At 39.2% G+C, this 13637-nt stretch overlaps 1 protein-coding gene across 1 annotated transcript in view; it reads left to right on the forward strand.

Annotated features, from left to right (window-relative positions):
- Positions 1-645: 645 nt before the first annotated feature.
- rnf220a (ring finger protein 220a) overlaps positions 646-13637 on the forward strand; it is a 47163-nt gene continuing 34171 nt past the window's right edge. The window contains exons 1-4 of the mRNA XM_037681577.1: positions 646-865; positions 1023-1065; positions 3277-3401; positions 9316-9445. Coding sequence (XP_037537505.1) covers positions 839-865; positions 1023-1065; positions 3277-3401; positions 9316-9445 — 325 coding nt within the window. The 5' untranslated portion in view covers positions 646-838. The remainder of the gene's footprint in view (positions 866-1022; positions 1066-3276; positions 3402-9315; positions 9446-13637) is intronic.

Here is a 13637-nt window from a genome sequence, read left to right on the forward strand (position 1 = left end):
ATGTTTGTTCAAGATAGACTTTAAGACTTTATTTCTGGTTCTAAAAAAGCCTGGATCCAGTCTGGATAGGAAGTTTTGCATCGTTTTAGGTAGACCAAAATGTTAACCAAATGTTCACAGTGTTCCAGGATCCACATACAAAAAAGGGCAATTCAACTTTAAAGAGGATGTTATGAGTTTTCATTTTATTTGTTAACATTTTACTGCAAAACACTTTGGTTCAACTCACATTTCTTGAGTGTATAAATGCAACTGATATTGACAAAGTTTAACCATAAACCTTAATAACCTTTTAACTTCGTATGTTTGCAAAGACAAGGGATATCTGGGTCCTTTATGTACAACTCTTCACACTCATAATGATATTGAGAAATAACTAATTACAATAAAATACAAACAAAAAAACCTTTACTAGTTTTGCAAAATTACTTACTAATAAGAAAACTGTGCCTTTAGATGTGATATTTTTAAGCCTCCTACAAGTTGTATGCTTGAATAATAATAATAATAATAATAATAATAATAATAATAATTTATTTGTATGATTTGAAAAACTGCAGTTAAACTCTTTGCTGCCCTCTAGTGTCCAAGACGCAAGATAACAAGTGACGTAAACCTATTTCCGTTTCAGCCGCGGTCACGTGATCAAAACAAACCAACATGGCGTCGGATGGCCGCTCTGTTTGCCGACACAGGCGCCAGTTTCAATCCTCTTCCATCCGTAATAAATTGTAAGCACAGTGTTGAGTTTGTCGTCATGTTCAGTATTTGGAGACAGGCGGAACCGCGTTACAGCTGTGAGTTTTAGCGTCTTTTGAAGGAGTTGTGTCAGAGAGTCATGGAGGAGCTGGAGAACAAGAGAGATGTATGTGTTGATGTTTACTGTTTGCTCTCAGTCGACAAGCCCCCAGTATCCACTGCAATCCCATTCAGAACAACTGTTCATGCACTTGTAAACACGTAAGACTGTCTCCTCATTATCTAACCAACATTTCCCCTGTTTTTATTTTTATCTTTTGCAGACATTTTTACGGGTTCGGGCAAACAGGCAAACAAGATTGAATGGTATGTACACATCTTTTAAAACCTGTGTTTACACACACTCCTGATGCAGCAGAACACAGTTCACTTGAATAAAACGCCATTAATCAACTATTTATTCCTCTGCTTTGGTTTCTGAGAATACAATTTAAAAAATGCATACTTTGAATTTAACAACTTTTTGCACATTCGTTCATCTTTTATTTATACAAGTTAGTCACAAGGACTCATTTACAAGAAAGACCTGTTTTTATCAAAGAATGATGACAACAGTAGACAATTATATGAGAAGCATGCAAAATGAAAAGTAAATAAAAATAATATAAAAATGAAACAAAAACAAGCTGCATTATACAACGATGTAAAATACTTAAAACAGGAACATAAAATGTAAATAAAAATAATAAAATGCACGTGAACACTATGAGATCAGTAGAAAATTCAATTTACTGAGGATGCTCAATTCTTTTAAAAGCCGTTTTGTTTTTTTTAATCAATATTTTATTGAAAGTATTTTTAGTTTGGTGGTCTGTCAAAAGAACAGGGCTCCACAGATGTTTTCTAAATATTAACATGTTTGTATATTAAACTCAACCTTTCTGATCAATCGGTGCCAGATGTTTCACATGCACAGTCGTAACTAAAAAGGTCAATAATTGCGCACATTGTTTTTTAATGCAAATTGGTTTTTTTTAGACATAAAAGCACGTGTGTAAATCTGGGAACTGCCAAATTGAATTGTTTTTAGGGGTTAAAGTGATCTAAAGCTAGTCCAATATGGCAGACACGTGTTTTAGCATCATGTAAAGCATTCTGTTGCAACTTTTCTTGAGAAATAATTTTAAGGCTATATAACTGAAACAAATTGTTTTCATACAAAACAACTGTACCACAACCAGGAAGTTAGTTTTACTTGTTTATAGCTGAGGTTAGTTTGTAGGATGGCCACTGTGAAACAAATGAATGAGGAAAGAGGCACCAACAGGAAGTGGTCACTTTTCAAAATAAAGTGCAGAGCAAAACGTTGCGTTCGATGCGAAAAGCCACTGAATGACGTTTGTGCTCTTGTTGTAAAAAGTCACATTTGCCTGATTTTAAGATGAACATGCAGTAAAACTAAACCGTCACTTTAAATGTTGATGTTAAAAACCAGGTGATTATGGGAAATATGACACAAACTGGTGACGTTTCCAATGCCTATGAATTAGTTTACACAGATCAAGTTTATGTTTATTAAACAAAACAAGACAATTGTAATTTCATTGTTTAAAAAGTCTGTTCCATTTCATTTTAGGATCAATACTTTGTTTTACAACCACTAAGTCTTTTATTCCATGGCTGCAGCTGTTTATAAATTATTCTTTCAACCAGCACTGTCATTTTTTTTTTTAATTTAATTTTCTAAACCTTTTTTGAATTTGAATGATTAAGTAATTATCAGTTCATTAATTGTGCTCACCATCACATTTGAAATAGTCTTTTATGACTTTTCTGTGATGAGTTGAGTCTTTGAAGACTCAGTTTTGAAGTCTAACTGCTTGAGAAGTCAAATAACTTTCACGTGGGGAAAAGTAGCGTCAGGATGTGAGCGAGGTCAGGACTTCATTAGCAGACTTTTAGTCTCTTATGACAAAACTTCTCTCAGTTAGTGTCAGGAAGAGACCATCCCTCCCTTCTTCACTTCCTTCATTATGCTGTAGTTACTGTCTTCTCCGTCTTCCTCCTCCTCTCCCTCTGTCCGTCCCCACAGTCCCTCTTGGCCTCCGCTGCTTTCCCAGCCAGCTAAAAATTAATGTCCCTGTGCGCCATTTGCAGTTAAGGAAAAACGACAGAGTCAGGGTGCAGTGACGGCTGTTCAGCCCTGTTAAATTTCTAATTAAATGCGTGGGTGGAGGGCTTGGGTGAAGCTGTGACAGGAGAGAAGGTGAGGGGATGAGGATGAAACAAAAGGAGGACAAGGTAAAGATCCTGCTGTAAAGAAAGAGGGCTGAGATTTGTTTCCTCTTCCTGCTGTTTTTTTTTTCTGAACATATTCCAGAAGGTGGCAAGTTTAGCCACATCCTTCATTATGCTCACTAGGTTTGTACAGATGAGTTTATCCATTTATTATTATGGATTATTCCTGCAAATTGAAATAAACACACCTGACGTCCTCTGTGGAAAGCAGTGAATTACATTCTGCTTAAACATTTGTCTCCCCTTTCCTTTTTCTCTTCACCACTTGTGCTCGTCCAGCCCGTATAGGGAAGATGAAGAGGAGGAAGCCTGAGGATGGGGGCCAGGTATGTCCGCTGTGCAGTGCCCCACTGGCTGGGAGCGAGGAGGAGATGAGTAGACATGTGGAACAATGCCTGATCCAGGTAGTACAATCTGGGCCCAGAACCCTGCCTAGCGACAATTGGATTGCCTATCTACTCTTCTCTTCCACTCATCTCTCTACTTCCTGTAGTTGCAGAAACAAACAAATAGCAGCTGTTGCTCCACCTCCTAACTTCCTTTCCATGGTGGTATTTTACAGTCACATCATACTAATACTTTCTTTTCCTTAGCACGCTTTAGACATACAACTTGCTCACAGAATTTAGTTCTAGTTTTCTGTTCATTTTTTCTGTTGTTGCTTGAATTTCTTTATTGTCTTTGAAGCCATGAAAATGTTTAAATAAAGATATCTGACAGAGTCCACTCTGCTATGTGTTGTTATAATGTAATATGAATGTATCTAATAGGGTCATGTTTGACTAATCATTTGGTTGAACATTTTTAATGAATTTTACATTTTCAGTAAACTCATGCCATTCATATAAAACGAATAATGATTAGGGGTCATTCTGTGCCAAATCACCCCCCAAAGAAGAAAAATTTGACCCGACCATCTCAGATTTAGTTTAAACTTGGCTTATTTGTCAATTGTGATCCCACAGCACAGTATCTCAAATTTTAAGTCAATTAGACGAGTGGTTCCAAAGATATGCAGGGTGGACATGAGGACATTTTCCAGGATGTCCAGCAGAAAACTTCCTGTTGTCCGTCAACATTTTGGGTTGTTTGCAACCTTTACAATAAAGAGGGCAAAAAAATCTCAAGAGTAATACAATTTAAGAAGTTTATTGCACTATATACAGAGTTTACTATATACAAATGTTCTCAATCAGCCATCTTGTGAGTGGCAGACACTTTCAGGAGCTGCTGGAGTGGAACTTCCTCGTTCTCATCAGACTTTGCAGGAAAGGCACTCGCAGTGTATTTAAGACCGAGATTAAAGAAGAAAATAATATTTTGACTGATTTTTTTTTTCTGCATACTGGTCTCTTCTCAAAGTTTTTCACATAAAAAGTCGTATACTACTGTGTACATGACCTTAGTAAATGTACACAGTATAGTGCTCTCTAATGAAGTACTGAAATTGTAACTTATAAGAAGTAGGGGGTGCACCGATTGCAGTTTTCTGACCGATCACCGATTTCTAAAAAGTCTGACCTACCAATTCTGATTTTGGCCGATACCAATTTTACCATACCATACCATTTTATTTATAGAGCACTTAAAACGGCGACAAGGCCAACCAAAGTGCTGTACAGACAGAACAACAGGCAACACACAAAGCAATATACAAAATGAGGTAAATCAGAATATAGACATAAAAACGATGCAGATAATAAATATGACGACTAACTAGTGTGGAGCATACAGGTTCAAAACACATATCATCTGGTGTTGAAAGCTACTGAATAGTAGTGGGTTTTTAAACGGGATTTGAAAACCAAGAGGGAGGGGGGCCTGTCTGACAAGCAGAGGTAACTCGTTCCAAAGTCTTGGTCCTGCTACAGAGAAGGCCTTGTCACCGCTGCGCTTAAGACGAGTTCCTGGAACTGTGAGGAGCAACTGGTCCGCTGACCTCAGGGAACGTGGTGGGACATACGGTTGTAGCAGATCAGAGAGATTTTGGGGGGGGGGGGGGGTACTGTTCAGCTATTTGTAGACATACAGGAGTATTTTGAACTGGATTCGAAGGTGAACCGGTAGCCAGTGCAGTGAGGCCAAAACTGGTGTAATGTGCTCTTTTGCCTGTACTGGTTAAAAATCGGGCTGCTGCATTCTGGACCAGTTGTAGTCGTGCAATGTCTGATACCAAACAGGAGCGAGTTGCAGTAATCAAGCCTAGATTTAATGAATGCATGTATTACTGTCTCCAGGTTTTTGGACAATATGGGCTTCAGTTTAGACAGCCGTCTCAGTTGGAAGAAACATGATTTAACAATCATGTTTACATGATTGTTAAGTTTCAGGGAAGGGTCCATTATCACACCCAGATTAGTGACTCTTTGTTTTTCTGACAGGGTTAGAGCGGAAAGGTCGATGCAGTAGTTTGTGATCATGTCATTGGGAGGGAACAACATGACTTCAGACTTCTTTTCATTGAAACTTAAGAAATTTAAAGCCCTCCAGTCCCTGATGTCAGCCAGGCAGTCGAGCAGAGGTTGATTAGAGCATGTACCATTGTGTCTTAGGGGGAAGTAAATTTGACAGTCATCGGCTTAGAAATGAAAGGGTATGTTGTGTTTCCGGAAAATAGCACCAAGTGGTAGCAAGTATAAAGAGAATAGGAGGGGACCCAGGATGGACCCCTGCGGAACCCCCCATTTAAGCTCTGCCGCTGCAGAACTAAAATCCTTGATGGAGACACAAAAGGGATCTGTCAGCGAGGTAGGATCTGAACCAGTTGAGGGCTGACCCTGTGACGCCCACCCACTTCTCTAACCTAGCAATGAGGATCTAATGGTTGATGGTGACAAAGGCGGCTGTGAGGTCAAATAGGACAAGCAGCACAGAATCACCAGTATCTGTGGATCTGAAGATGTCATTAAAAACCTTCAATAGGGCAGTTTCAGTGCTGTGGAGAGGTTTAAAGCCAGATTGGAATAGCTCTAAGATAGCGTGACCCTCCAGGAAGCACTTGAACTGGGACTCAACTATTTTCTCCAGTAGTTTGGAAACAAATGGGAGTTTGGAGACAGGCCGGAAGTTGGATACGACTGAGGGGTCAAGGTTTGGTTTTTTCAGGAGAGGCTGGACAGCAGCATGTTTAAAGGTTTTTTTGTTTTGTTTCATATGTGACACTGTCAGGTGTTATAAGGTCACAATGCACCTTCAATTTTCCAATATTATTTCACTGAAAAAAAAAAATGCCTTGAACAATATCCTAGAAACAATACAAACTTATTTTAACTGGCCATGAGGTAGTGCTCTGAAATATAAATGAAGTTCAGACTATTGTTGTTAAAACAAACAAAAAAAAAATGGTAAAATCGGTTTCTCATGCAAGTATCAGCCGATTTCCCAAAATTAAGGAAATCGGGGCCGATAAATCGTCCACCAATAAATCGGCCGCCAATAAATCGGCCGCCAATAAATCGGCCGCCAATAAATCGGCACCCTAGTAAAAAGACTTTAACCTGCAATATCAAGATCAGTGGCATTCTGAAGGAAGACATGGGTTTATAACAACTTCTGTAGTTTACTTTTTTGTCATTTCAGTGTTTTTGATTGGGGTATTGTCAGATGTATTAAAAAAAAATTAGCACATGAAGTTCTTTGCAGACAGATTTCTCCCCTAAAATGACCATTTCATTCTAATTGACAAGGTTTCAGCTCATATAGTAATTTAATACTATTTATTTTTCATATTTAATCATATATTAAATTGTAGGGGTGTAACGGTACGCTAAAATCACATTTCGGTTCGGTTCAGTTTCATGGCGGACTCGGTTCAGTTAATTTTCAGTACAAAAAAGGCCTAAATAAAGACTTACATAACGTTTATTTCAAAAATATGCCAAGTAAAAAGTACGTTTGTATAAAAATTATTAAAAAAAATTCCCTGAAGAGGAAAAAGACTCAGCTGCTCAGCTCTAGTTGATATCCTCAGACTGCAAAAACAAAGAGGTTAAAAAAAATTGAGTTAATAAGATTATAATTTTAAATTTAAAAAGTTAATTAGATCACAATAATACAATACAATACCTCTTCTTGCACGGTCATCATTTCTCTTATGAAGTGGTTGAATCTCTTGCTCATCATCATCAGGGCAGGGCTTTAATCTGGTCCAGGGCTTGTTGACAATGTCAGTTTGAGCTTTTTCATAAAGTGCTGCTACAACTTTTTGGCTGAAGTGTTGACGTGATGGATGTCGTAGCGGGGCTCAAGAACTTTATGCTTAAAGCCGGCGCATCAACAACAGAATACAGACATAGAACCAAAGCTTTAAAAACTCCTACAGCTTGTGTTATTGCTTTGGACCAATCTGAATTACCTGATAAAGGTTGTTTAAATGCTGCTGTTATCGGTGTTTGCACCAAGCTGCTAGAAGAGACGTTCACATTCGGCTGATGTCGTTTCTAGTGCGTTAACAAGTTAGACGTGTTGCCTGCTGCAGATCCAATCTCTGTGAAACAACGTCGACACACAGCTTTGGATTTGTCCACTTGTCTTCTCCCATTGTTGAGTTTTAACAAGAAAGCCATAATGTTCCCAAACAGGAGACCACAACGAGATGCAAGGGCCTCCTGCTAGGCTGCTAATGCTACGCGTGCTGCAAGGCTATGCAACAATTAATGAAACATGCTTAGGAACTAGTTCTTCTACACATAATCTCTCGTTAATAAAATTTAATAAGTGAAAAAAAAAAAAAACGAAACGGTACGCACGTGGACCGAACCGAACATGCTGTACCGAAATGGTTCAATACACCCACGTGTACTGTTACACCACTATTAAACTGCATTTATCACGGTAGAGTTGCCTCTCAGAATGGGTCTAAATATAATCAAGTTTACTGCATCTCAACAGCCACAGCACCTTGTTGTTAAAACACCACGTAGAATTGAATTCTGCAGATATTTATGATCAACTACAAGCACATGAAACTGACTCTCACAGAGCACTTCATGCGTTTGGTGGAAAATTCAAGTTAAACAGAGACTCATATCTTTGTTATAATCAGGGGCATAAATATTAATCTTTTAACATTATTATTGTTTAATTATAAGATAAGATAGAACTTTATTGATCCCACAGAAAATTGTTGTGCCAGAGTTTCAGTACAAAGGAACACACACAAGATATAAAAAAATAACAGAGAATATAAAAAGAGAAGAACTATATAAGCCTTATATTTAGCCTTATAGAACTAAAACAGCAGACACTGCCTCCTCTCTCACCATGAGAGACAGTCCGTTTAATATGTAGACATAAAACATTTATTACATGTCATCACTGGAACTGGTACTGGAAACACCGATTGGTGCTCTCTCCTGCTCTCTCTCTGCTCTGGACTCATCATCATCAGACAGCATGACCTGCTCTGTTCTGGTTGTGCAAAACTGTGGATCTGGTTTGCTTTATTTGTTGAAAGCAGCATCAGTTTAATCCCTGGATCAACATTTGATTGGATGGCTTTAAAAAGACCACAGTGAACGGTTCTTCCCCGTTTAATTTTTCCTTAATCATTAAATTCCCTTTCTAATGACACCAAGTTTGTGAAAATTGACCCAGTAATATAATACGGGATAATGGGATAATTGGGGTTGAAGATCAGCAACCACACCCAATTCTACCAAAGATCTAAATTTGAGGGACCATACAGGGGTCCACATGGCAGTTTCCATTTGTCCAAGACAACCTATTATCATCTCAGATAACCAGATCTCACCTCGATGTTCGGTGGACAACAAAATTAAATAGACGTGGATTAATGTTTTCCATTGCTGCGATGGAGTTCCGTCATTTAAAAAAATGAAAGGGGCAGAAAACCATGTGTTTGGCTTTTAAAAGCCATTCAGTCTAATAATTTAAAATTGGGATTGAAGATTGGTGACCACATCCATTTCCCCAAACAATCAGAAGATTTGAGGGCTGTTTTTCTGGAACCACTGGTCTGATTGATCTACAATTTTAGATTCTGTCACATTTAACAAGTACTCCAAGTTTCATCAAAATCTGAGATGGTCGGGTTAAACCTGTTTTGGTGATTTGGCACAGAATGACCCTTAGGTGTCTTTTCCCGTAAAACAGAGCTAATGTCCATCTTTTACAGTGCAAGTAAAACTTGCTATATGGATATCCAGTCATCCGTAACCCACAGCTTTATGATACAAGTGTAAATAACATGCCTTCATAATTTTTTAATATTATAAAAAAAAATAGAATATAAGGTAACATGGATTTCTTGTTTTGTCTGTTGTTAAAACTTCTACCTGTCTGTTTCTTATGTGACAGCGTGAAGGTGCTTTAGTTGACGAGGACTCCGTGGACATGGACGGAGAAAATGGGCGGGGCTTTGATGAGTACGAGTGGGCGGGGCAGAAGAGGATCAGAGCTACAGCTTTGTTGGAGGGAGGCTTCAGAGGTACAAACACACACAGGCCTCATGCTGTTCTATGCTGGGTGTATTCAGGGCAGGTTGTTAGTTTGCTGGTGAAACTGGGCGGTCACAGCTGCTGGTGTGTGTGTGTTTGTGTGTGTGTGTGTGTGTGTGTGTGTGTGATGGTGTAGATTTCCAGTCGCCTGCTTGTTTGAGGACTGACTGACCTTTCACAACTCCAGCATCACTTTCAGTCACAGCAGTTTGTTCTCTCCTCCTTCTGTCTGTCTCCTCTTTTGTTTCTCTGCTCATCCATCATTCACTGCACTTCTGTCCAGTGTGAGCTCTGTTAGTTCTGCGAGAGCAGAGCTGAATGTGACCAGGGAGATGTAATGGTACCAGTGGTCTTCTGGCAATACGGGCTGGCCCAGGGTCAGCCCAGCACTGCTCAACTCAACCCTCTGTGCAAAGGGAAGGAAAACACATTTAGCTGAGCAATTGACCCACTGGTCACTGCTTTGTGCGAGCATGTGTGTGCCCAGAAATGCAATTATAGAACTGGATAGGAGAGCTGGTCACTGGGGAGCACAGCAACAGCTCTGTGATACAAACACCTAGAGAGCAACCACTTAGCTCACTGTGAAACCTCTATTTTGGTATCTGCTCCAAATTCTTCCAATTTCTTAATTTTTTTTATGTCAACCTAGTTTTGTTTGCTATTTGCTTTTTGCACAAACATTGTTTTGATAAGTTAGAAGTTATCTAATCCCTTGAATTATCTAAATACAAAGCTGTGGTAGCTCGGTGGTCAGTGACATAGTCTTATAATCCTGAGGTTGTCGGTTCGAGCACAGGTTGCGTCAGGAAAGGCATCCGGCATAAAACAATAGATAGTTTTCACATGTCGTCTGAGATGCTGGGAAACACCCACTGGAGGACAAAACATGTCCAGCTCTTCCATCCACCAAGTCGCACAAGCCATACTTTAAACGTTTTGAAGTGTAGCTTAGCCAAAATGCTGGATAGTTGCAGTTCTATAGGATGCACTAATCGAAAAGACAGGGTTGTTGGAGAAAAGCCAGGTGTGTGCTTTTACTGGATTCCATCAGAAACAGAAAAGCCAAAGAAGAAAATTGTGGATCGTGCCTTTAGACGTGCATCTCTACCCGTGGAGGCTAAACAATGGAAGTACGCTCGTCTTTGTTGTAAACACTTCATCAAAGGTAAGATTACAATTACTTTGGGGTTTTTGATTTATTTGTGTATTTACATGTCGTTATTGCTATGGTTTTATGTACTTAAGATTAGTGAATGAGTTATGATATAATGATATAGTGATGAAAACATGCTAAAGCTAAAGCAGGCTAAATGCTGTCAACATGAACTCAGGAAGCTTTAACTGAAGATAACCATATTTTTACATAAAGTCACGCCTCTCTCAGAGTTGTATAAAACAATGTAATAACTCATGTACGCATAGCTACCTGCACCAATCAGATAGAAAATGAGTCCAGTAAATGTCTCTGACAGAAACACAAAGTTTGTTTTCTCAGTCATCCAGGTATATAACAACAAAAAAGGTTGAATCATGTCATCTGGACTTCGTTTTTTTGTTAAAAAGAAACGTTTCGCCCCTCATCCAAGAGGCTTCGTCGGTCTGAGGCCTAGCCATCTGGTATTACCCAGAAGCCACCCTGACTCTTGTGTTCTCTGACAGACTCAGCATTAATTAAAAAAATCAGATTAAAAGTTCATAACTATTTGAAAAAAGGAGTTTAGAGCTCAAAAGACTAAAAACCTTCCCCTCCTGTTTTGGCTTTTATGTACTACTGTCCCTGCAAACAGCTAATTTAAAGTCTTCATCTAATGAATTATTGTTGATAGGTGAATATGAGTTCATTCAAACACAACCACTGATGTTAATCAGCATTTTTTATTATTTCATGAACAAGTGACAAATCTGATGGCTGTCGCCTCACTGGTTTCCTTCCATCTTTTCACACCAGCCGCCTGCAGAAGAAGAAGATGGAGGAAAAGATGAAGGATGGGGAGGACGTTAACGTTTCCTCAGCTGTGGCAGAACTTCCACCTGCAGATGATGAGCAACAGAGCAGCAACCACAGATGAAGGACACAACTGAAATTTTACAAAAATAATGCAATGAATTGATAGAGGAAAACTACAAGCTTAAAAAAAACATTAGATCAGGAATCCAACAAATTTCAGTCAGGCCATCTGGACAGTTTCTTTTTTTGTGCTGAAACATTTCACCTTCCATCCAGAAGGCTTCATCAGTCAAGGAAACGCACAACACAAAACTGATTCTTCCCCCAACAGCTTACTCCAAAGTGGAACAAACCAGTTATGTTGGTGCTAAGATGGTCTCTTTGGCACTCCCCCTCCTCCGGTGCCGGCCCTCTTCCTCGTCGACAGTCATGTCAAACTGGTTCAAAACCAATAAAGTCAACAAAAATAGATCAGGAATATTTGATCAATTGGCATTTGAACAACATGAACAAAATCAAGGCAGTGACACCTAGGCCTGTCGCAATAAATTAAATCAAGTAATCGCATGATAAATGAAAGTTATCTACCTCATTTTCATTTATCAGCTTTATCGTTTCTTGGTGTCTCTTTCTGCTGAAGACGCTGGATGACAAAATTGCTGAACTCCGGTGCTCTTCACTGGCCCCTCCCTTTCTCTTTTTCACTTTTCTTTAAAATCCATTTTAACCATCCAAAATCACATGGTTACATCGCCGCTTGCAGATAAGTACAAAAAAAGCTGTTGGAGCAGTCACAAGTCCACAACATTCATATTTTTTCCTCATATCTTTGTTTGTCTTCCATGGGTAGGTGATTGAAGTAGTCTTGACTAGAGACAGCGGGAAAATTAACACTTTCTCTGCTGTACTTCCCAGTGCTCACAGATGTGCACCACAATATTTTGCCTGCCCGTGCATCAAGCAGGTCATGTGACTGAAAATTATCCATTGCCAAATCTTTCATGCAAGTTTACTCATTATGGTGACCCCTGCAGAATTCAATTCAATTCACTTTATGTATATAGTGCCAAATCACAACAGAAGTTGCCTCAGGGCACTGAACAGAGACATTCACATACAAACCAGATTCCAAAAAAATTGGGACACTAAACAAATTGTGAATAAAAACTGAATGCAATGATGTGGAGATGGCAAATGTCAATATTTTATTCATAATATAACATAGATGACAGATCAAAAGTTTAATCTGAGTAAATGTAACATTTTAAAGGAACAATATGTTGATTCAAAATTTCACAGTGTCAACAAATCCCAAAAAAGTGGGGACAAGTAGCAATAAGTGGCTGGAAAAAGGAAATTGAGCATATAACGAACAGCTGGATAACCAATTAACACTAATTAGGTCAATTGACAACATGATTGGGTATAAAAAGAGCTTCTCAGAGTGTCAGTGTCTCTCAGAAGCCAAGTTGGTAAGAGGATCACCAATTCCACCATTGTTGCGCAGAAAGATAGTGCAGCAATACCAGAATGGTGTTACCCAGCGTAAAATAGCAAGGACTTTTAAGTTATCATCATCAACCGTGCATAACATCATCAAAAGATTCAGAGAATCTGGAACAATTGCTGTGCGTAAGGTTCAAGGCCGTAAAACTCTACTGGATGCTCGTGATCTCCGGGCCCTTAAACGTCACTGCACCTCAAACAGGAATGCCTCTGTCAAGGAAATAACAGAATGGGCTCAGGAATACTTCCAGAAAGCATTGTCAGTGAACACAATCCACCGTGCCATCCGCCGTTGCCAGTTGAAACTCTACAGTGCAAAGAGGAAGCCATTTCTAAGCAAGCTCCACAATCTCAGACGTTTGCACTGGGCCAGGGGTCATTTAAAATGGAGTGTGGCAAAATGGAAGACTGTTCTGTGGTCAGACGAGTCACGATTTGAAGTTCTTTATGGAACACTGGGACGCCATGTCATCCGGACCAGAGAGGACATGTCAGGGATCTGATGGCAGAGGATCCCACACACAAACTCAGAATGGTTTTAAAATGTTTATTGAATGAATAAACAGCTTCTGATGATTCGGGTCCAGAGCTGGAACTGTGTCTAAAACGATACAGAGGAGAGGTTAGTGTTTTGACAGAATAACAACAGTTATCTGAATACAGACGGTCTGGAAAAACACTAACCTTTCTTGTTGTCGGGGGCTGCTCAGCAGAGACACAGAGCT

This window comes from Nematolebias whitei, chromosome 9 (genome assembly GCF_014905685.2).
Source record: "Nematolebias whitei isolate Nwh7 chromosome 9, NemWhi1, whole genome shotgun sequence".
NCBI classification, from domain to species: domain Eukaryota; kingdom Metazoa; phylum Chordata; class Actinopteri; order Cyprinodontiformes; family Rivulidae; genus Nematolebias; species Nematolebias whitei.